General features: G+C 38.7%; 1 protein-coding gene across 1 annotated transcript in view; it reads right to left on the reverse strand.

Annotated features, from left to right (window-relative positions):
- LOC135085704 (MAP kinase-activated protein kinase 2) overlaps positions 1–20,815 on the reverse strand; it is a 43,915-nt gene extending 23,100 nt beyond the window's left edge. Inside the window, exon 1 of the mRNA XM_063980518.1 lies at positions 20,584–20,815. Coding sequence (XP_063836588.1) covers positions 20,584–20,676 — 93 coding nt within the window. The 5' untranslated portion in view covers positions 20,677–20,815. The remainder of the gene's footprint in view (positions 1–20,583) is intronic.
- Positions 20,816–23,798: the final 2,983 nt, after the last annotated feature.

A 23,798-nucleotide genomic window follows, 5' to 3' on the forward strand; every position in this document is an offset into this window, starting at 1 on the left:
AGAAATTTGGTATGCTTATGTAAGTACGATGAAAATGCAATGTTATGGTAGGATGAAAATGCAATGTTATGGTAGCATTAATCTGGTCTATGATGGAGTCAGGAGGTGGCCATAGGAACTCCTAAATGATATGGCGGAATCGCATCGAATTTGGGTTCGTTGGATTTGTCTTTTTTTTTTCAAAGTCAAAGTCAAAATGTGTTTATTGCATTTCATGAATGTTTACAAGATGTGGTTATCATATTATCCAGTACATCATGTTACCCATTTAGGCTTAGCAATTAAATGATTGATTTAGTAATCAACGTGTAACGGATACAATAATATTTTTAATTTAAGTTTAAGTCACTGAAGTACTCGTTTAGGCTGTAGTAGCATTTTTTTATTAGTAGTGTTTTATTTTTTTATTTTTTGAGCATTAGTACTAGATGATGTCCAGGGTCCTGATGATGGAGTCAGGAGGTGGGCATAGGAATTCCGAAACGAAACGGTGGAAACTTATCGAGTTTGGGTTTGTTGGATTTATCTTTTCGAGCACTTTGGTGCTAAATTGTATTGTAATTGAACCAAGGCTCTAAGATTGAGATATTATAGACTAAGAGCTGGTGAACGCCAGAGCTACGTCATTTTATAAAAGCTGAAAGTTTGTCTGCGTATGCTCCCAATATAAGTTAGAATGTTGGTGGATTATGAAGTTTGGGTTATCGTGGCTTGGGCAGCTATCCTAAAAAACTGTCTGGCAAGGAGTTTGAACTGTCAAAACTGTGTGGCTGATGTCGAAACAACTTCTAATCATTGCCCAAATATTATACTAAAAAATCAGATTTTATGGTATAACGTAAGTAGAATTACAGTCTATTAAATATACAGAAAAAGCCACCGTAAAAGTTAGGCTTACGTTATACCATAAAATAAAATTCTATATGAAATATCAGGGCAAACATAAAAGAGGAATAAATCCATGAGCGATACAAGCTTTCGAAATTATTTGAACCTTGCATACAATTATTTTTTTCGTTTTATTATAATGTGTTAACGGATTAACGATTAACGTTAACTTGCGTTAAATCTTGCTAAATGTAACGTTTTAACGTTTAACGAAGTTAATTTTTTTATTAACGGTTTAACGATTAACGAAGTTAACTATTTGATTAACGGTGCCCAGCTATGTAACTACGCTTCTGTTGTGTGTACTTTAGATCAAGTCGACATACAGTAGTCGCACTGTATACAACCCGGGTCAAGTTAACTGCGCACCTGGCAGCCGTGACGTCACATCGACGCACTAGTACATAGGCCCTTTCCAGGGCACTTATTAACGTCAAAAATATAGCTTGCCCTACCACCACTTCGACTTCGGGACAACATATGGGCTGTTGCTGAGAAGTTGCGGAAGAAACTCAAAACGCCTCGCCTCGCGGTTGACAGCGCGCGAAAGACGATGATAGCTCGCGAAAGGCGATACGGTGTTGATCCTTTTCCGAGTTGATAGGTCTGCTATGACCTTAAATGTGATGATGATGAATCGGAGTTACTTTATTATGTGTTTATTGTGTACGTCTGCCATTATGTGACTGTTATCTTCGCAAATATTAGATTACGATAGCACTAATGTACAGATAATGGTTGACTCTTGAAGTTTGTACGCGTTCATGGAAATTGATGGGAGAATTTATCGTCTATAGGTGTTGCCCGCGGATGCGCCTGCCGGTTTTGGTCTGTGATACGGGACTATTCCAACCTCACGTTCCCACCGCTGCAACTCCTGTGTAGCCAGGATCTACAGTGAAGGTCAAGTTTGTCCCGGGGAAAGTTAAAATGTCATCGGCCCCGCAACGAAATAATCAGAAGAACATTCGAGTTCGGTCTGTGATAGAAAGTTTTTATCAAACAGCCCGTTTGAAAATACTTTATTTAATTCATCATCATCATCAGGTCATTCAGTATCCACTGCAGGAGCAAGACCCCTTTCTAATTTACCAGAGGCAAATGAAAATTTAAGTAACAAACGCAAAAATAATGCATTACAGCAAGATTATTTCCACACCCCTTTCAAGCTTTATTTTCGCTATCAATATCAAAGCATATTCTATCCATCACCAAGATCCAATCTGCGTCTCATCATCATCATTTCAATAAAATAAAAAACTCAATAAAACTCATTTATTTCTGTAAATAGGCTTAAAAAAAGCACTTTTACACGTACCAGTATTTTTTTTTTTTTTATGCATAACAAGGCAGGTATTTGACCACAATCGCACCTGATGTTAAGTGGGATGCGGTCTAGGATGGTACATATCTGCCCTGTAAGTGCCTATTCACTCTCGCCTTGAAAAGGCCCGGATTATAGTTTTCGGGAAAGACAGCAGCAGGCAACGAATTCCAGTCCCTAGCTGTTCGCATTATAAAAGAGTCATCGAAACGCTTAGTGCGAGCTGGTGGAATGTCAACAATATAGGGATGGTACTAGGGCATGTAATATCGGAAGGTTTTCAATTCCGATATTGGATTCCGATATTAGATCTCAATATCGGAATTCCGATATTAATATCGGAATTGAGTTCATGTGCTATAAAATTAACATTTCGTTATATTCGTAAGAATTCTGGATTGTTTACAATAAAAATAATGATTTTAATCAAAATCTTTAATTTGGTACAAAACAGCACTTCATAAAATTGAAGTATTTTAAAACTATTTTTACGTTATGGGTATCCATTCATCCATTGCATTTGGTTTTTTTATGTGACAAGACGCAAACGAGCAGACGGATCACCTGATAATGAATGGTTACTGATAACGAGCCTATAATTATGGACTAAGTAGCAAATAATTAAAGTGTTTTTGTAAAATCACACACAGGTATCAAACAAACTTTTTCTCCTACATTATATTACCCTGTTTTATGTTGGCGGAATGAATTTTAGAGTCATTCAAATCACGTGTTACAAAAATTGTAGAGAGTGGTAAAAAACTTGAATATGCTTGTAATTTGTTCCTTTTTGACTCACAAAACCACGAGCCATCATCATCATGTTAGCATAGGAAGTCCACTGCTGAACACAGGCTCTGATGCTGTTTTCACAATGTCCGGTTGGTGGCGGCCTGCATCCAGCGCCTTCCTGCTACCTTTATGAGGTCGTCGGTCCACCTTGTGGTTATGAGTCCTACGCTGCACTTTCCGGTACGTGGCCTCCACTTCAGAATCTTGCTGCCTCATCGTCAGTCTGTTTTGCGTTCTAAGGCAGAACCGTTGCAAGACATTATCACAATGATCGAAGAGTATGTATATGGAAAAAACGAAGCTTTTGTCGAATGTCCATGTTGCCCCTTACCCAGTTTAGGTTAGGAGGTAAATTCTCGAGATTTTTGACAAGTAAGTATGTCTATCTCGGACAAACGCTTAGCTAGGTAGTTAGATGCAATTTCGAGAAAGAGGTAAATCGTCGAATACGAAGATGAAAGTCTTCCATTGGTGTGTGATGATATACGGCTCGAAAACGTGGCCTTTGAATTTATGGCACAGCGTGCTATGGAGAGGGATAAGCTTGGTGTTTCTTTACGAGATCTAATCAGCTCCGTAAACTAACTAAAGTAGCTGATATAGCCCGACGGATTAGTAAGCTGAAGTGGCAAATTGGCAATGGGCAAGGCACATAGTACGCAGAACTCCATAGTCCAGTAAAATTAATGTTTGAAAAGGAGTTGAGATGTCTTTCTTTGTTGACCAAGTACATATGGCAAATGCTAAATTTATTTAGAACAAGTTAAATTAACCATAAATAGTGATGGTGAGAGACATGAGAAAATCATTGGTCTTTGCCAATCATGTACCTACTTTGGGCTTTGTGGCAGGTTGTGGCGAGTTTAAACGCTTTGTTTAAAATCTCAATTAAAACTTTTATCTGATTCCGATATTACGATATTGGATCGCTCAATATCGGAATTGAAATATCGGATCTGGCAGTCCGAGATTCCGATATTACGAGATTCCGAGATTCCGATATTCATGCCCTAGATGGTACGCTAACCTGCGTCTGGTTCCCCGATGATGGAAGGGGGCTGGTGGAATTAATTCATGTAATTCTTTCGCACATTCTCCGAAGTGTAGCCTGTAGAAAACCGATAGGGATGCTACCTTACGGCGATGGTCAAGTTCCTGGAGCGCCGCTTCAACAAGGGTAGGGCTGTCGATAAGTCTTCTGGCACGCCTTTCCACCGAATCCAAAGCAGCCAAATGTTTCTTGGCAGAGCCGTCCCAGAGGTGGCAGCAGTATTCCATGCAAGGTCGGATCTGTGCTTTATAAAGCTGCAGCTTTTGCTTCTTGGAGAAGTACTGCCTTGCCCTCGAGAGGATACCAAGCTTTTTGGCAGCAGTTTTCGCTATGGATTCGGTGTACTCGCCAAAGTTCAGCTTGCTGGACATTTCAATGCCCAAGAGTTGCAGTCGCTCGGTGATTTTGACAGGCACACCTCGGAATGTTGGAGCCATAGGAAATGGACTTCGTTTGGCGGAGAACAGACACGCCTGTGTTTTTGACGCGTTAAATTGGACCAGGTTGGCATCGCCCCAATCAGAGACATCCTGAAGGGCCAAATTTAAGCGTTCAATTAGGGACTCACGACAAGACTCGACCTCACGCCTGTCGGCTTTTGCGTTGGATATATATTTGGCTGTCACTGTCGTGTCATCTGCGTACCGGGTTTGAGCAGGTCATTGATGTGCAGTAGGAATAGTGTTGCAGACAGCACCGAACCCTGAGGGACGCCAGCGTCAATAGGTTGTTGACTAGAAGTGTAGCCCTCAAGAACTACTCTTATTGATCGTCCCTCAAGAAAATCGGAGATCCATTTGCAGAAGCCAACAGGGATTCCAAAAGATGGAAGCTTGTTTAGTAGGCTGCCGTGCCAGACTCTGTCAAATGCCTTTGATACGTCCAATGAAACGGCAAGGGCTTCTCCATGTTTCTCAATGGCCTCGCTCCATAGATGTGTGGCATACACGAGAAGATCACCTGTAGAACGACCATACCGATTTGTGGTAATTTATTAAAGAATTTAATACATTTTCCCATAAATGAATTACCAATCTTATGCAATCTGAAATTTGGAACGGCAAGTTTATTTTTGTTTCTTGTATTAAAGTTATGCAAATCGCTCTTTTTCGTGAATTGCTCTATATTTTTGCGGACATATAAAAGGTTTTCATAAATGAACTGTGAAGCTACTGTCAGTATGTTTATTTCCTTAAAAAAATCTTTCAAGGAAAATCGGGGTCCAAGGTTATAAATGGCCCGCACTGCTCTCTTCTGCAGAACAAACACAGTTTCAATGTCCGCGGCTGAGCCCCACAACAATAATATGCCGTATGACATTATACTATGAAAATAGCTAAAATATACTAGCCTTGCCGTTTTGCCAGCCACAGGACGTCCACTGCTGAACATAGGCCTCCCCCAATGATTTCCACATCGCCCGCTTGGTAGCGGCCTGCATCCAGCGCCTTGCAATCTTTATAAGGTCATCTGTTAACCTTGTGAGTGGACATCCCACGCTGCCCTTGGGACATCCGCTTATCTAATAGAGTTATTAAAATTGGTTCAAAGGTTTGACCGTGGAAAAGGCAACGGACAAACAGTTAATTTGCTATAAATATCAAATATGGATAAGCACGTGATTTAGAAGTGGGAGAGCAATAAAACATTGACTCCTTATCAGTTATGTAAAATAACTGTCAATCATAGCGTGTTATGAGTAATTAGATATTAATTAATTGATGGAAAACATATTCTTATGATAATTTGACATGACATTAGCACGTTATTGGGCGATGCTTTGCACTTGAAATTTCGAAATTTTCTCATATTACCCTGACTTCTTTCTAATGGAGGAAAATGGGAATTTTAGTTTCATATCTGCACACGAAAAACTTTTATTTTACCCACTCGGGAGAAGCCTTTTGGGGGTAGGTGGGAAATGTCCGATTTTTGACCGAGTAATAAAGGGCCGTTTTCCGTCAAAGCATGTTATCCAAAAAACTATCTGAGGTACTTAAGTATGTTTTATTTCGATTATAAGTGTAGAGCCTGAGATATAGCTTGACTCCTCTTCTGGAATTCTGGATGCAGTGCAGACCCACATAAATAACAGATCTTGTTTGACTGGACATTACAAACAACGATTTTCATGCTAAGAAATTATTTTAAAGACACAGTTTCTTACATTTAAGTGTGATTTATGAGATCAAGGACTTCACCCACTTTTCTCTCACAAATACATCATCTGACTAATTATAAAAAGTGCGCTTTGGGAACAAGGTCGATATTCGCGTGTCGCAGCGATACTCAACAAAGTGGTTTATAGGTAGACTTTAATGAATGAAATTATGCACACACACTGACACTATAGTGCGTTGGGAAAATAATAATAATCATCATTTCTGCCACAGCTGCAAGGGACGTCCACTGCTGAACATAGGCTCCCTCAATGATTTCTATATTGCCCGGTTGGTAGCGGCCTGCATCCAGCGCCTTCATGATACCTTTATGAGGTCATCTGTGGGTGGACAGTCGGCTCCACCGATGGATTAGCAAGATAAAATGGCAATGGGCAGGGCACATAGTACGCTGAACTGACGGCCGATGGGGCAGCAAGGTTTGCAGCCAAAACGTCTCAGTGGAAAAAGCCCTTCATCAACAAGAAAACGTTTGAGAGCCTGATGCCTGTTTTCACCATCATCCGCTTTGCAATGGAGGGAAGTCGAACCTTAATTTCGAACTCCTCCTATGATTAATTTCGTTGCAGGTCCAATGACAGTTTAACATTCCCCCGGGACAAACTTGACCTTCATTAGTTGGGTTTTTATGGCGGTCAAGCTATAGATCCTGGCTACACATGAGTTGCAGTGGTGGGAACGAGAGGTGGGAATAGTCCCGTGTTTTCACCATCAATCTCTAATTTATAAGTGACAAAAAAATTCCTGTTATGTACCATTGGGGTCACTTAAAAATTAGGGATTGATGGTGGAATCGGGCATACGTCTATCAAATTATTTCTGGATCCATGACGTTATACCACCTCCGTAAACCCCAGTTTCCCGTACTACGAGATAATTCCGACGATATTGCATTTCTCATACGTTTGTTTACAAATAGTTCTTGGAAGACCGTGATTCATGCTTGATTTGTTAATGGATCGGTGAAATGTGTTTTCGAAGATTTCTACGTATGCTACTAGACTGGCACGGTTATTACAGGCCTCGTAAGAAGGTCACTAAAGGTTCGGCCAAACCAACGCGATCACACGCGATCAGCCGGCAGCGATAGCGACCAATGCATTTAAGTCTGCTCGCCATCGCTGCACGCTGGCTGACCGCGTTGGTTTGACCAAACCTTAAGTCTGGTCGCCATCGCTGCAAGCCGGCTGATCGCGTGTATGGCGTTGGTTTGGTTGAACCTTAAAAGGGCGATGGAGCGTGCTATGCTCGGAGTTTCCCCGCGTGATCGAATCAGAAATGAGGAGATCCGCAGGAGAACCAAAAGTTACTGACATGGCAAAAAAGTTCTCAAATGGCAACCAAAGACGTAGTGTGGGCAGGCCTCCCACTAGATGGAACGACGATCTGGTGAAGGTCGCGGAAGCACCTGGATGAGGGCAGCGCAAGACCGTTCTTTATGGAAATCCTTGGGGGAGGCCTATGCCCAGCAGTGGACGTCATTTGGCTGACTTCATTAGGTAGGTTTGCGCTAGTTATCGTAATGCTTTAAAACTTTCAATCAATCAATAAAGTATTTATTGTTGTGAGTAATATCAGATTAGCACAGCCGATCTAGTAGTTACATAGAAGTCTATGGTTTCTTGTTACGGTTTTTATAGTTTGTTCTAGGAAAAACTATAGTGGGTCAATGTGAAATTAATTTGAATGCAACAGGTCAAGTCTGATTTCAATAATTTAATCTGCGATGTTTTACATCACAATGTGTCATATAAAAAGTCTCGTAGTTATGGAATAATAGCTTTCCGCCCGCGTGGAATTTTGTCTGTCACAGAAAAACATTATCGCGCGCGTCCCTGTCTAATAAAACACCGGGATAAAAACTATCCTATGTCCTTTCCCGGGACTCAAATTTCATCAAAATCGGTTCAGTGGCTTAGGCGTGAAAGCAAGACAGACAGACAGACAAAGTTACTTTCGCATTTATAATATTAGTATAGATTTTGTTACGAATTGACTGGAGGGGTGGTTAGCGGAAAAAAAGTGTACTAAATTAATAATACTAATAAAATAGTAATAAGGGTCTCTTTCACGATCTCCAAGTAAAGCCCAGTTCTAAGTACAAGTAGAGAGAAACACACTGTGCACCTTACGTAGTACATAGTAGTCCCAATTGGAACAAAAAGGGGAGGCCGATGTGCTGACGACTTAACATTCAGATTATTTCAGATGGTAATCGCGAGAGGCATCAGTAAAGCGTACCCTTGAAGCACATTCACAAGTAAATGACCTCGTTTATGTATTAAACATAATGTTTAATAAAAATACATAAGTATTTTCCTGGTTAGCGCCGCACGCTTAGGATACCATGTAAACAATGTTATCTACATTTTAAAATTATGACATTAAGTTCGAATAATGTTAAATTTTGGCATTAAAGTATAAAATAATAATATAAGTAAGTCTTCGGAGTCAATTCTAGAACATAACGGATGCAGTCTAGGATGGTACATATCTGCCCTGTAAGTGCCCATTCACTCTCGCCTTGGAAAGGCCCGGATTCCCACAAGTGGGAACCAAACCTATGATTTTGCATATTGCACGTTACGTTATTTCATCTAAATCGGTTCAGTGGTTCAGTTCAATTTAGGTTCCATCCTCACATAGTTACCCAGTTTCTCTGTTTGCAAGATTCTAGCAGAACCACGTACCGGAAAGCGCAGCGTAGGACGTTCACCCACAAGATGGATAGGCGAACTCATAAAGGTAGCAGGAAAACGCTGGATGCAGGTCGCTACCAACCGGTCAATGCGGAAATCATTGGGGGAGGCCTATGTTCAGCAGTGGACGTCCTGTGGCTGAAATGATGATGATGATCTTTTTTTTAGCAGACTTTTCAACTCGGAAAGGCATCAAAACCGTATCGCCTTGCGAGCGCTGTCTACCGGGCGAGGCATTTATGTTACAGTGCGGATAAGTGTGCGTGCAGTATGGAGTTTCATACAAAGAATACTGACCGCCTCGGGATGATACGGTTACGATCCCTTTCCGGGTTGATAAGTGTGCTACGTCCTTTATGATTATTCAATGCGGCGAAAGAGGCAGTGAAATTGGAATATGGCGCAACAACGATGACGGTGCCGTTATCAATGAGATCAACAAAGTAAACGAAGACAATGCGTCATCAACAATGATAACGACTGTCTGCCGGTGACGTCGACTTGCGTACGCATTGCCAAATGTTACGTCAACTAGAGTTATGATTGGAGCCGGTTTTCTCAGACGCTTATGGTGGCATTTCAAGCCGGTTGTGATGTCATATTTGCGTCCATGATTTCCAAAACTATACGTTGGTTAGTGCCAAGTATGGTTAATATGTTTTAATGAACGCGACATAGTAGGGCTGTTTAAGCGATAGCTTTTGGGGCAAAAATGCCCTCGGGTGGCGACCAAGCACCGGAGAACGTAATGTAGGTAAGCCAGGCCTCCCACTCGGTGGACTGCCAAGCTCATGAAGTCACTCATTGGACAGACGACCAGATGAGTATTGAGGAAAGCGCCTGGATGCAGTGAAAGATCAAGACCAGTGGGTTTTGGAAATCCTTAGGAAGAAAAGGATCTTTCGGTGGGAAATGATGCGAAAAGTATTGCAATTACAAGAAAATATGACAATGTATCTCTGAAAAATTACTGAAGAAGGCAACACTAACGCCCGTATTCACAAACATTACTATGAGGTCTCACAGTGCGCGTGGACGCACAGGGTGACACACGAACCAATCACCGAGCTTTATTCAACGCTGGGCGTTCGATTTGCTGCTTCACTTAAGCAAGCATCGTTTGTGAATACAGTTGTAAGTTACCTGCTCGTTGTATTTAAACCCACTACATATAAATTTACATTTTTACATTGTGTTGACTTGACAGATTACTTCCATTACTTGATTAATCAGAATGACTTGCAGAATCGATATCATCACTCAAATTACTGGCAAGAAAGTGATCTGACTATAATAGCTTTCTCATGATTGCCCGAAATAATCATGATTTGATTTGCCCCTAACTTCGTTCCTTCGTTTCAGCCAAATGACGTCCACTGCTGGACCAAGGCACCCAAGGATTTCCACAAAGACCGGTCCTGCGCTGCCCGCATCCAGGGACCTTCACCAGATCGTCGGTCCATCTAGTGGGAGGCTAGCCCACACTACGTCTTCTGGCTCGCGGTCCCCACTCGAGAACTTTTCTGTCCCAAGCGGCCATCAGCTCTACGAGGTGTAGGAATGACCCGATCTTCTAAAGCATCATCATCATTTCAGCCATAGGACGTCCACAGCTGAACATAGGCCTCCCCCAATGCTTTCCATGTTGATCGATTGGTAGCGGCCTGCGTCCAGCGCTTCCCTGCTACCTTTATGATGCCGTCGGTCCACCTTGTAGGTGGACGTCTCACGCTTCGTTTTCCGGTACGCGGAGCATCATTTGCTACAAACACATGACCACTCTTGGTCATGGAAGAAGAATCATTAAGCGTATTGTAATTAAACAGTTTTTCTTATCCAGTCTTTAATCAACGAATGTTCAGGGACAAAGGCGTCGTTCTTTCGTACAATTTGATAGAAATCGATTTGCCTATCTGAAACTGTGATTAGATTGCTCGGAATTGGAAACGAATTGCCAAACTTATCTAGTAGTGTGTTTTAAGTGATAGATGGGTGATTTATTACTAAGTAATTGTATTTTCCGTTAGAAACTGAGACGGGACTATTCCAATCTCTCGTTCTTACTTCCCAACGCTGCGACTTCTGTGTAGCCAGGAATAACGGCTTGACCGCCAATAAAACCCAACCAGTGATGGTCAAGTTTGTCCCGGGGGAAAGTTAAACTGTCATTGGACCCGCAACGAAATTAATCAGAAGAACATAGGAGTTCGAAGTTCAGGTTTTGTTGCTCGTCATAATGTAAATTTTTGTTCCATAATCGCACCTATAACAACTATTATAAGGTGCAATTTAGTAGACGCACTGTCATTCCACACTAAAAAGTTATCTAGACGATATTTTTATTGTATGAGCTAAGACCAGATAACCGGACAGCTGAAATACAAGATCTTATCGTAATTTATAATCAATATTCCGATTTTTCTTATCGATGATTCATCGTATGAATATTTTTCTATGCACCAGATGACCGTGAGTCATCAGTTCATCACGCATCTCCGGGCAAAGGTCATTGGACTGTCATGACTCCATGCATGTCATGTACATTCTATAAATTAATGAACAGCATAATTATCAGCCTAAACATTTTTATTGCAAACTGTAAGAGACTTTTCTTTTCTTAAAGGTTTTACAACCTTTGTTTGTCACCTGTCATCCGCTTTGCAATGGAGGGAAGTCGAACCTTAATTTCGAACTCCTCCTCCTATGTTCTTCTGATTAATTTCGTTGCGGGTCCAATGACTGTTTAACGTTCCCCCGGGACAAACTTGACCTTCACTGGTTGGGTTTTAATGGCGGTCAAGCTGTAGATCCTGGCTACACAGGAGTTGCAGTGGTGGGAACGAGAGGTGGGAATAGTCCCGAAACTGTAAGATACTAATAGCCTCTATTACAGAAGCAGGGCTATTCCGAATCGAGGGTCGATAGTTGGATTCCATCGTCCGCTGGCTGTTGAGGTGAAACCATATTTTTAGCTAAGTTCCAGCTTAGACGAGAAGAGAATAAGTACAACCCGATAGAGTTAATTGCGCACCTGGCTGCTGTGACGTCACATCGACGCTCTGGTACGGACGGGACGAATGTACGCGGGTAAGTGCGAGGAAGTCGCATTCCAGCCAGGTGCGCAGTAATTTGACCAGGTTTAATGATTTGTGCATGCCCAAGAACTATAAAACTAGGTAAGTTGGACTTTGAGAAGTAGGTACTATTTCTAGGAAATTATTGGCACGCGAAGTTCTAATGAAGGATAAAGGCTACCATATTAATTAGTTAATTAATTACGCTTGCATGTTGGCGTCACTGGTAAGATCCTATCACTCGCCAGTGGCGCCGACTGATGAGCGCTGAAGCGATAGCAGGATTATTGCATTGAACTTGAACTTAATCGACAGTGGCAGTGTTCTAAGTCCACCTGGCTAGCTACCACCATCTTACCTAAGTCTGTCGCCATAACAACAATGTTAACAGCATTGTTGTTCCGGCAGTTAGAGGTTAGATGGCCAGCTCCTCCATGGTTGAGGATTCCGGGTGAAGCTCGCTTCCACCTTCGGCCTGATCATCACTTACCATCAGGTGAGATACAGGCCAAGAGCTTCCTCGTTGTGGATAAAAAAAAGTGGCGCCGTCTAGTGGGTGCAATAAGTAAAATTTTATAAAAAAAAATAAAACCGACTCCAAAAAACCTACACTAAAAAGTAGAAAAATAATTACTAATTACCTACTTATTTATTAGGACGAATTATTAATATTTATGTAGGTATACCATGATTGATAATTCTGGAGTCGGTGCCAAGATTATGAAACATGCAAAGTTTGCCTGCACCGACTCCAAAAGTATCAATCATGGTATACCTACATAAATATTAATAATTCGTCCTAATAAATAAGTAGGTAATTAGTAATTATTTTTCTACTTTTTAGTGTAGGTTTTTTGGAGTCGGTTTTTTTTTAATAAAATTTTACTTATTTCTTGCTTTTTAGTTAACTAATTATTACCTTGATGTTACCACTGAAGGTAGGCAGTACATTGAGACCAAAAAAAATTGGTTCATAATCGGCGGAGATATTGCGTATAAAAAAGTTCATCCCCAATTTTCCACCCTTGGGGGTGAAATATTTTCTTCAAATTCGCATGAAACCACCCTTTTGATAATACCTATTCAACAAAAAAATAATCGTTCAAATTGGTTTATAATCGACGGAGATATTGCGTATAAAAAAGTTCATCCCCAATTTTCCACCCCTGGGGGTTGTTTTTATTATTATTAAATTTAAATGGGACCACCCTTGAGGTATTACCTATACGCCGAAAAAAGATTTGTTCAAATCGGTTCATAATTGGCGGAGTTATCGCGTAACAAACATAGAAAAAAAAAAAAAAAACATACGGGTCGAATTGAGAACCTCCTCCTTTTTTGAAGTCGGTTGAAAATACAGGGTGTGGTTTGTAAAACGACGCCCATCACTCAGGGGTGGTAGTATTATCATTGTGTTTAAGAAATCTTCTTTATGGTTTATTGGTTATGGTCATGGTCAGTGACCCGTAAATTCGGTTTAACTAGATAATTTTAATATTAATCGATTTGTCATTGCAATGGCTTCCCCAAATTCCTAGAGCTTGACTAATGTGACTGGCCTGGCGTTATACAGGGTGTTAGGTAAATGGGTATATGAGCCGACACTAGCCCATGTTAACATGGGCATATAAATGGTATGGTGAAGTCAGAAAATTGATATCTTCATTTTAATTATTAAAATTTTCATACAAATCGGATTTTATAAAATTTATCTTGCATGTACATTAAAAAAAATAAAATGATGATATCAAATTTCTGACTTCACCATACCATTTATATGTCCATGTTAACATGGGCTAGTGTCGGCTCATATACCCATTTACCTAACACCCTGTAGAGAAAAAGGACAAGACTGATAATGTATGCGTCAGAGATAAAGTATTGTTAACTATTGATATCAAAGGTTACTAGTCAATTCACAGTTCAGTCTTCTTAGTTTAAAAGGAATGCTCGTTTCACATTACTTAGTGGTTTGGACTGCCCATCATCATCATCATCATCATCAACAGCACTTTACAGTCCACTGCTGGACTATGAGCCTCCTCTACTATAGTGGAGGGTTTTGCCATAATCCCCACGCTTGGCAGGCGGGTTGGAGATCGCAGTTTAAAAGATTGATGTTTTTCAGAGAGCGCTGCTGCCCGTTCTCTGTTTGATGTGTAGTCCCTAAGTCGCTTCTTACGACACCCGTGGAAGAGTAGGGGTTGGTGACAAATGTATTCTACTCTGCTGTCACCACACGGCTTGCCCACAGAATACACATTAGACTTTTAGTCGGACGATGGTTTTATCTCTCTAATTTGTATGAGGAATTTGCCTTTACCAAAACCGTGTATGTGCGTACTTAGTACTCATTAACAGCACGACCAAACTATCGGGCGACAAAAAGTCTAAAGTCTGCGAGAAGATAATATTCGCTTCGATATTGGATCGCCGAAAGTCGATATTTGGACTAGACAAAAATGATAAATAATGACAAAGGTGACCGAGTTTCTTCCGCCACTGCTCAGCACCAAATAATGTCCCGATGTGACGGTATGGGTAGGGCAAGCTATATTGGGAATATTGGGATTTGGGACTTATAGGTGCCCTGTAGGCCTAAGGCCCAGAACAGACGGTGAAACGCAACTGCAACGAAACTGCAACTGCTAGTTACTTTTGAGTTGCAACTTTCAAACTAGTCGCGTCGTGTGTGGTCTCTCAACGGACGCTATGGCAGAAACTTAGATGCAATTCAAAAGTAACTAGCAGTTGCAGTTTCGTTGCAGTTGCGGTTCACCGTCTGTTCTGGGCCTAAGATGCGCGCCGTGATAACTTTTATCGACGTCAAAATGTATGGACAAAATCGATAAAATGGCGTGATAACCGCTTATCGCGGCGCGCATCTTAGGCCTACTGAAAAGGGACTTTCTTCTGATAAAGATTTTGAAATACTTGATCCCATATCATGAAGCGACGATGACAAACAATTCAGCCTCGAGCATAATATTGTGTTAGTGGATTAACTTAAGTAATTAGAATTTCGCTGTTGTTTAAGTAAACTTTGTTCATTGTTGATGGAAGACGACATTATTAAATTAAAGACCCATTAGCGAGCAATTTCTTAATCCGGAATTAGCGAAATTGGGTTCTGGGTGTCTGTGTGTGTGTGTGGCTGGATCCGTTAGTGTGCTAGCTAGACAAGATTTAGGTCAATTAAATGGGTAACTTCTTATATTTTTTTAGCACAGAATAATCAGTTTTAGTGGAATTGCCTGGGTTATGAATCTCGGATTTTTCACAAGTCGCCAGATACCTTCTATCTTATTTGTGTCTTCTTCTGCCTCTGAGACATACTGGATATGGGAATATTATGTTTCGATATTCCCATGGGCATTTTTGAATCAAAGAAATGCCCACTTCTTTTCCTTTCCAGGGAAAGTCTTTCGGGGGAGGATGGTAACAATTTTTCTTATCGGACAATAAGGTAGATCATGCCAATGAAAATCATAGCTTCGTATGGACAGAAGCGAAAAATTTTGAAGTACTCTTAACGATAACTATGGCGCATGGCGTTTCATCTACAGTCGATGCATCAGTTGCAAATATATCCCTTATTGTAACGACTTATGACGCAATTTATCACCTTTTGTCGCTCATACAATCTACAGACAAGACAGGGGTCTTATCTTTCGGAATTCGAGATGTTCTCGAATATCAGGAATCGATTTGAACGCGATACGACGCTATTTATATTCGTGAGGAATTTAATATCCTGCGAGTTGATGCTGCGACGCCATTTGTTGATTGATCGTCATTTTGACGAGCTATGCGCATGATTAAATGACTTGAAAGTCGTTTTTGGCGGGCAAAAATAGCAACGTTTTTGTTAAAATAGTTAGAGTCGAATATAGCTTTGACACTTTTTAGCGAAAAAGATTGCAGCGTTGTTCATTATAAAGTATTTTGAGCCGTCTATGCCTTGACTTGATTGTCTTAGACTTAGAGCATTCGTTCGTTTCAGCCATCAGGGTAGTGTAGTGTCGAAGTAAAGTCATGTCGATATTCAGAAATGTCGGAGTAACGTAATGTCGAAGTAAAGTTTGTCGGAGTTTACTTAGGTAGCCCCACGCTGGCTACGTCTTTCAGCCCGTGGTCGCCACTCGTGAACTTTCCTGCCCCAACGGCCATCGTCATCATTATCAGTTAAGGTCATTGAGAGTAAATTTAATTTAATTTTTGTTACGGCGGGTATAACTAAAATAAAACTCAACAGTGACTTTCGGTTGTGTCAATCATCGGCATCACCCAACTACTTATTTCGTCACACCGCTTAAGCACAACGTTAGCGCGGTTGCGCTAGAACTGGATTTTTACACCGGCGTTTTCGAGAGGTTCCAAGTTCAAACCTCGGCACAAGAAATTTATTTGGATTTTTATTTAGACAATTTTAGTCATCCGCTACAATGAAGTTCGCATGTTGCAAGTCGACCACAGGTGGCGCCACCGATGTCATCGACTGTTCTAATTTTATTGTAAATTAAGTTATCACTTAAAATGTTTGTTCCCCACGGAAAAGAGGCCCGACTTGGCTTACAGAAAGAACTGGACTTGTCCAGAATGTGTTATGGCTCGGCCTCGGCAACTTAACAAAGATACGACACCGATAAGGAGCAACTCCAATAGCAGTAATGTCAACAAAGCCAGCTATAATGACAACATTACGTTTCGTAGAGGAGGATCCACATCCACTTCGTGCTCGCCTGTGAAGCAGGACATGCCCGAATCGGGTCTCGTAGCGCGCGATTGCGTCATAAGTCCAGATGAGATCAGATCAATAATAGCTACTGAAATGGGCAAATTGGCAGCTGAGCTTCGTGCAACTATAGCAAGTGAACTACGGACAATTAAGGATGGCCAGATAGCAATCTAAATGCAAAACTTGCAATGATTAGAACCAATCATAAAAAAACTGTTCTTTCGTAAAACCTTTAAGGAACCCTACACTGAAACAATACAAGGCTAAACGATGTTGAACTGGTTATTCTGGCATTGTTTAAGATAACAATCTCCTCGGAAACTCGTTTATTAATTGTAAATTACTATAAAACCCCGGTTAATTGAGTAATTGGGTAAATTCTGATGAGTCACAGACCTAGATTTGTTATAGGCTTCGGAATTATTCCCACTTCTTGTTTCCACCACTGCAACTCCTGTGTAGCCAGGATCTACAGCTTGACCGCCAATAACCCAACCAGTGAAGGCCAAGTTTGTCCAACTGTCATTGGACCAGCAACAAAATTAATTACAAGCACAGCTTAGGAGTTCCTCTAAAAGTTTAAATTAAGGATCGACTTGCCTTTACTGGACAGTGAATAACATTTGTGAACATGGAACTTTAATCATTTAAAAATTACAGTACTTTTATAGAGCATACCTTCAACATTGAATGGTAAAATTGACTGTAACGGTTCACAGTAAACATTAGGAAGTCTCAACAAAAATCAACATTTAAACTGTATTAAATATTAATAAAAACAGGAAAATAGCATCCACATATTGGTATGTTGACTCTATTATTAGATTTCTAATTTCATTGATTATTTTTTGATGAAATCAGCAATTATTTTCTTGGTTTATTACTTTGTGTGCCATCAAACGTTTGACAATAGCCATTAAAGCAATCCTAAATGCATTTAATTTTATTTATTGTTATGAAGCATATTACTATTGTACTAGGTAGGTAACGGACAGTACAGGACTGGTCGCTGTGGAAATCCTAGGGGGAGTCCTTTGTCCAGCAATGGGCGTCATTTGGCTGAAAGGTAACTAGTTATCTCAAACAGCTGTTTGCTAATGTTGTCTGGAACAGATAGCTACTAAGTTAAGGGTCATTCCATCGTTTCGGGTGTTACGTTCGTACACACATATTCAACAATTTCTTGTATTTTGAAATAGTATTTTAATAATATTAGTGCCTTAATCTGTCCGTTTTTAGTTGCTTTATCTAAATAATAAAATTTGTACAGCTTAGAATGTAGGATAACGAAAATATGAGTCGAAAAGTGTGCGTTTCGGGCGTTACGAGATTTTGCCTCTATGTTCTGACTGTTGCTGCATTTACTCGAAATTTAGCGAATTTTCTTAAGGAACCATACCTAAAACTTACAGGACTTCTAAAGTATGAAATTTACAAACCATGTAACATACAATCACTGTTACATAAAACGTTTTACTATTTTTTTATAATTTTTTTCTTTGTTTCGGGTGTTACAATGGTTCTGTTTCGGGTGTTACGAGTACGAAAATGCAACTCGTTTTATTGATAAAATCGGTGTTTTATTAGTCTCTAGGTACTACAAAATAAGGAGTACAACAAATAAACACAAATAGAGCGAATTCTGGTTTGAAATTACCAAGCAGCTTTTCTTAAAAAATATACAAAGTTCAAGTTTAATTTTTCCTCAGAATATAGCTTTTTCTATTGTTTTTGGCTTGAGATAGCATTACTTTAATTTCTAATTACGATATTTAATGGAAATGTCAAACATCGAGACTTTTTAGCAATATCTTAATTTTAGTGGTAAGTCGACATTTCAAAAAATGTCTTAAATAGAGAAATATGACTCCTTTTCCGACGCCAGAGCTAGTGGGAGGTCGAAGCACCCTCACAGTAATACTTTTTGACTTCTCCAAGCAATATACACACATTATCGACGTATAAATAAAAATGTAATACCCGAAACGTTTCGGGTGTTACAGTTTTTAATCAAGAAAGAAACATACTAAATTAGTATCATGCTCAGGTATTAGTTAGTATTTGAAATCATTACTACCATGACCTTACTTTTACCAAATATTGTTATCCTAATCCATGTGTAAGGTACAATAATAAAACAAATGCCTGTTTTTTTGTTTCGGGTGTTACATCGCCGAAGTAACAAGAAAACACACTTAGAACTTGATGATTATCAATTTTTTTGGGACTATGGCGCTACCTACCAATACTATGATAAATACCCTCAAATCATATAGTGGCAAAACGTTTCACAGATTGATAGTTTTTTTTTAAATCGTATTACCAATAATTAGAGAGAAAATGATCATTCAGACAGTTGACTTAAGTATAGACTTTGAAGACTAATAACTTAAAAATTACTTGTTTCTTGCAGATTTTTTTTTGTTGCACATTATAATTTGGAATGTTTACTTTCCAAATTCATCAGATTTAATGCGAAAAGAACATATTTAGTTTTTCACCCTCGGTAACATTTGTCATGGAATGACCCTTAAATAAGACCGTTTTAAGTTACGCCGACTCAATTTTGTATTGTCAGTTTTTTTAGGTACTATGAGCCACACTTCCAGCTACAGATTTCCAGTTATGTCATCTCGTTCTATCGCAAAGAATCGCCATTTGATGAAAGCGAGAGAAAAAACGGTAATGGGTAGCTGAAACTGTGGCCCACTGTACATGGAATAAGAAGATCATGTTACATGGCAATACTATTAACTTATTTGAACATCACATCAAGATTGTCAATACGAAGAATGACGTGGAAAATGCACAGATAACAGTATAAACATCGATCGAAATGTCATTGTTATTGGACGTGGGAAGAGGAATTGTTTAACGGTTAAGTTATGAAGTGAAATCGTAAACAGGAGATGTGAAGTAACTTATAGTAAGAATGAGACAGCAAATTTTATTAGTTACTACTTAACTAATATAAGGTTGAAAACAAAATCCAAATGCTTTTAAGAACAATTAGTTTTTAAATGTAGTAAAGGAATACTTTATTAAGAATTTTCAAGCGTTAAGCATCTTGTCCTAGTGAGTTGGCAAGCAAAGGGTTGTGGATTCAAGTCCCACTTTAGGCCATAAGATTTTTTTCAAATTATATTATTAGATATTCACTATTGTGAATTTGTATATAGACAAGAATGATGACTATTGTGCGTTTTGTAAATTACTATTTTCGTCAAAAATGTTATTTACCTACATTTTAAACTCGTTTCAAGCAACTAAACAGATATTAAAAATCAAACAATAGGTTGAAACAGGTTTCTAGTTGGAATCCTGTTTTTAAGAATACATAGAATTTATAACAATACATTTTTAACTTTTTACATAAATAATATTTGAGAACTGTGAGTCAAAGGGCAAATTATAGTTTTAAGTTTTAACATGTTTTTTACAAACCTTTAAATAGATTTTAACTAGACTTACAAGGTTAAAATTTTACAAGAGATTTGTGTCTCATTTTTATTTTAATAAAAGTACCTACTTGGTAGACAATGTTTCAATAATAATTTGCGTAGTTACTTCTTTGTATGTAGGTGTTACATTTAAAATTAGTTCTCTAACAATGTTTGGTTTTTATTTTAAGTTACAATTTTTTTGTAAATTTCAAACTTTTAAGTTTGTCAATGGTACAACTTCAATACAATAGACGTGCTATTCTTTACGGGAGATAAAAAACGCATCTCCTGAAGCTAAATTTGTACGTTTACGTCATGAAGTAAACAAATAAGTTCCATACATGTATTTTGCTGTTTTTTGCCATTTACATAAAATCTAGCCATTGTTACATACCTTTCCATTGATCCCAAGGCCGAGGACTGTGTTGGAGATATGGTAATCGTCCGTGATCGGCGTTGTTTTGGGAGTTTTTTGAAAATTATCCATTCTTGATGGTACAAAAACACCTCGATAGTTCACAGAAAATTCACACACCACACACACAGTTCACAGTGAAACTGTTTTAATTGAACAGTTATTTACTGTAAACTATTATCACGCACTGAAATAAAGTAAGTTTTTATCTAAAATTAATCGTATGACAAATTCACCACTCGTTGAGCAATCGCTAGAGTGCCAACATTGAGAAACGAAGTTTAGTTTACGTTCGGAAATTCACATTAATCTCACACTGTGTTTTTTTGAAGACCGATTACACCGGTAGAGCTTAGGACGTGACCTTGGTGATCTTTGGGATAATAAGAAGAGGAAGAAGAAGTTTTTAGGGCATTATGCCTTAAATAAAATGTCATTCACACTAAATAAGAAGTTTTCACATTGTGTTCGTAACGAAGTTCGAGTGCTACGAAAACGCAAAGCGACCTTGATTGAACAAAAATGAAAAATGTAAATACATATAAACAAAAGACAATAAAAGACTTCCATGAGGTTTTTAAACAACTAACAGATACCCATAGTTTGCCCCTGCTTCGCTTCGCACGGATAGTATAAAAAAAATACAATTTAAAAATATGCCCGTTTATTAGAGAAAAATCTATATTAATCCAATATATTCCACTTTTTTCTCTAAATGCAAACGCAAATAGGTATAACCAAGTTATTATGCAATAAAAATTTTGAATTTGAATTTGAAGTTACTTTTCAATGTTAGTCAAGGTGACCCTGTCTGCGGGCAGCCCCTTACTCTGAAAAAATACAGACATATTTTTAAAAATTTCTGAACGTATCTAATGTATAAGCCAGTGAAAACGAAAAGTCTCCGTTTTAAGCGCAAAAAGCCCGATGACACAAATTCTTGAAATGGTTGCTTTAAATGTCAGTTTGTGATGTTGGCGGTACTGCACTAGCCACTACATGGCGGCAAATTTTAATCTTATATTTTGACAGCTAACTATAAAACTTTCTGTTCAAGTTATTTTGACTAATTACCAAAAAATGTAGCTTATTTAGTTATAATAAGTATGTAGGTAATTGCATAAGTTTCTGACAAAATCGTTATAAATCAATGAGTCACTGAAAATATACATTATTTTAGCGAGAATAGAAGGGCCTACAAAAATACCTCGTAAGCTTAGATTAATAAAGCCTCGTAAGTAATTACTTACCTCAAAATAGTTAATTACATACATGGTGTTATGAAATAAGTCTAATTAGTCTTGTAAAACAAGCAATTCCTTTATCAAGATCTCGAGCCGCAAGGAAAATAATGAATTGCGTAAATATTAATGAACATGGTGTTTAGTAATGAGTGTTGATTTTATCAAGATTAATATCACATGCGAAGGGGAAATATATTTATTTTTATTTCATAATAAACACGACAAGTAAGCATTTTGCTATGCTAGAGGATGTTTGTCTAGCACAAGATTTGCCTTTTTATGCAAACTAATAATTTAGGACTAGCTATTAGATGGCGCTGAGTAAAATATTTTATGCAAGAGAGAAAAAAATAAAAATTTATTACAATGGACATCACAAAAATAGACCACAAATAAACAGTGTAAGGATTTAGGTATTTTGTTACCGCAGTTTTTATACCTACCTACGTACAAACTTAGCTTACAAATTAACCAGAAACTACTGTATGATGCAATATTCTACCTACATTATGTAGTTCCTTAAGTAATGTGTTTTGGTAAAGAAGTAGGTACTTATCTGTGGTAGGTATATAATGTACTTAAATTTCTAAGTTCTAATTCCTAAGTTTAATAAGTTTTTATAGAATCAAAAAAGTTCAGTCTCCGGGAATTGGTAAGCTAAAGAATTGAAATCTCTCGTGCTCCCTTGGTTTGATTCCCAAGATCCTAGCCTGATCTTTTCTAGTGTAGACCTTTACTTAGTCAAAAATCAATTTAAATTTGAATTTGATTTGTTCTTTCACATCTCAGGCTAGGTTGCTATTTGCTAATAATTCAATCCCAATCCAACTCCGTCTTTCAACCTGTCAATATTAATAATGTAAAAACTTCGAAAAGACCAAAAACATAATATTGAAATTTTACAGTAGACGGACGAATTTGGATTAGGATGATAGAATTTTGTATAATCAATTTTAAATAGAAAACCGGCCATTAAGTAGTCACTCACTTCTATTTTCGACCAATTCACAAACGATTTCGAACGCACAGCGTTGAATAGAGCTATATTGGTTCGTGTGTGACCCTGTGCGTCCACGCACACTGTGATACCTCATAGTAATGTTTGTGAATAGCGTAATAATCCTTTTATTTTTTCGAAAACAATTCAATATCCTCTTTCAATTTAATATAAGGTTATAAGATCCAATTCAGCCCACGCTGTTGGCCAACAGCCTCCGGTGACGTCAGAGCCCCGCACTTTCACAGCTAGTGACTCACTGTGTGGCCATAGAACCAGCGAGAAGGGTTCTGGAAGCTTCTATGAGATTGGTAAAGGGGAGTTTCCCCTAATTCCCATCGACTTGCCCCATTAGTGGGGTTTTGAGGAAATAAAATTAACATCCAGAAGAGACCACGAGCTGAAAACATATTTTTGTCAGAAAACATGGTTATTTTTAATATTTATAAGCAAAAATAGATTTTTGTTAAAAAAAGTAACTTATCAATTTATATAACCAGTAAGGAAATGTTTGTTGTTGTCACCATTTAATTCATCTCATAGTTAAGTAAAAGTAGCTCTTAAGCTCCTGTTAAATAAATTCAAATTGCAAAGTCCGTCGGCCCTTACCTGGGTCATCTCCTGATATTAAAAAGCGAAAGTCTTAAGCATGAAAAAGTAATCGAAAGAAAGTCTGTCTGTAACCTGTTCATGCTTAAAACTAATCAGATTAGTTGAAAGATCCAACGAAAAATCATAGAAAAAGCACTAGTGTGGGGTGAACTGAATGACTTAACCACAAGAAGCGGCTCGCTTCCACCTTCGGCCTGATCATCACGTTTCCATGACATCAGGTAAGATCTGTATCTTGGCCTCTTGGCGCAGGCTAAGAGCTCTCTCGTTGTGAATAAAAAAATCAAGGTCAAAACAAATGACTGTCTGACTTGTCAAAGCTAAACCTCTTCCTTCATGGC

Source organism: Ostrinia nubilalis, chromosome 29, assembly GCF_963855985.1.
Source record: "Ostrinia nubilalis chromosome 29, ilOstNubi1.1, whole genome shotgun sequence".
In the NCBI taxonomy this organism is placed as follows: domain Eukaryota; kingdom Metazoa; phylum Arthropoda; class Insecta; order Lepidoptera; family Crambidae; genus Ostrinia; species Ostrinia nubilalis.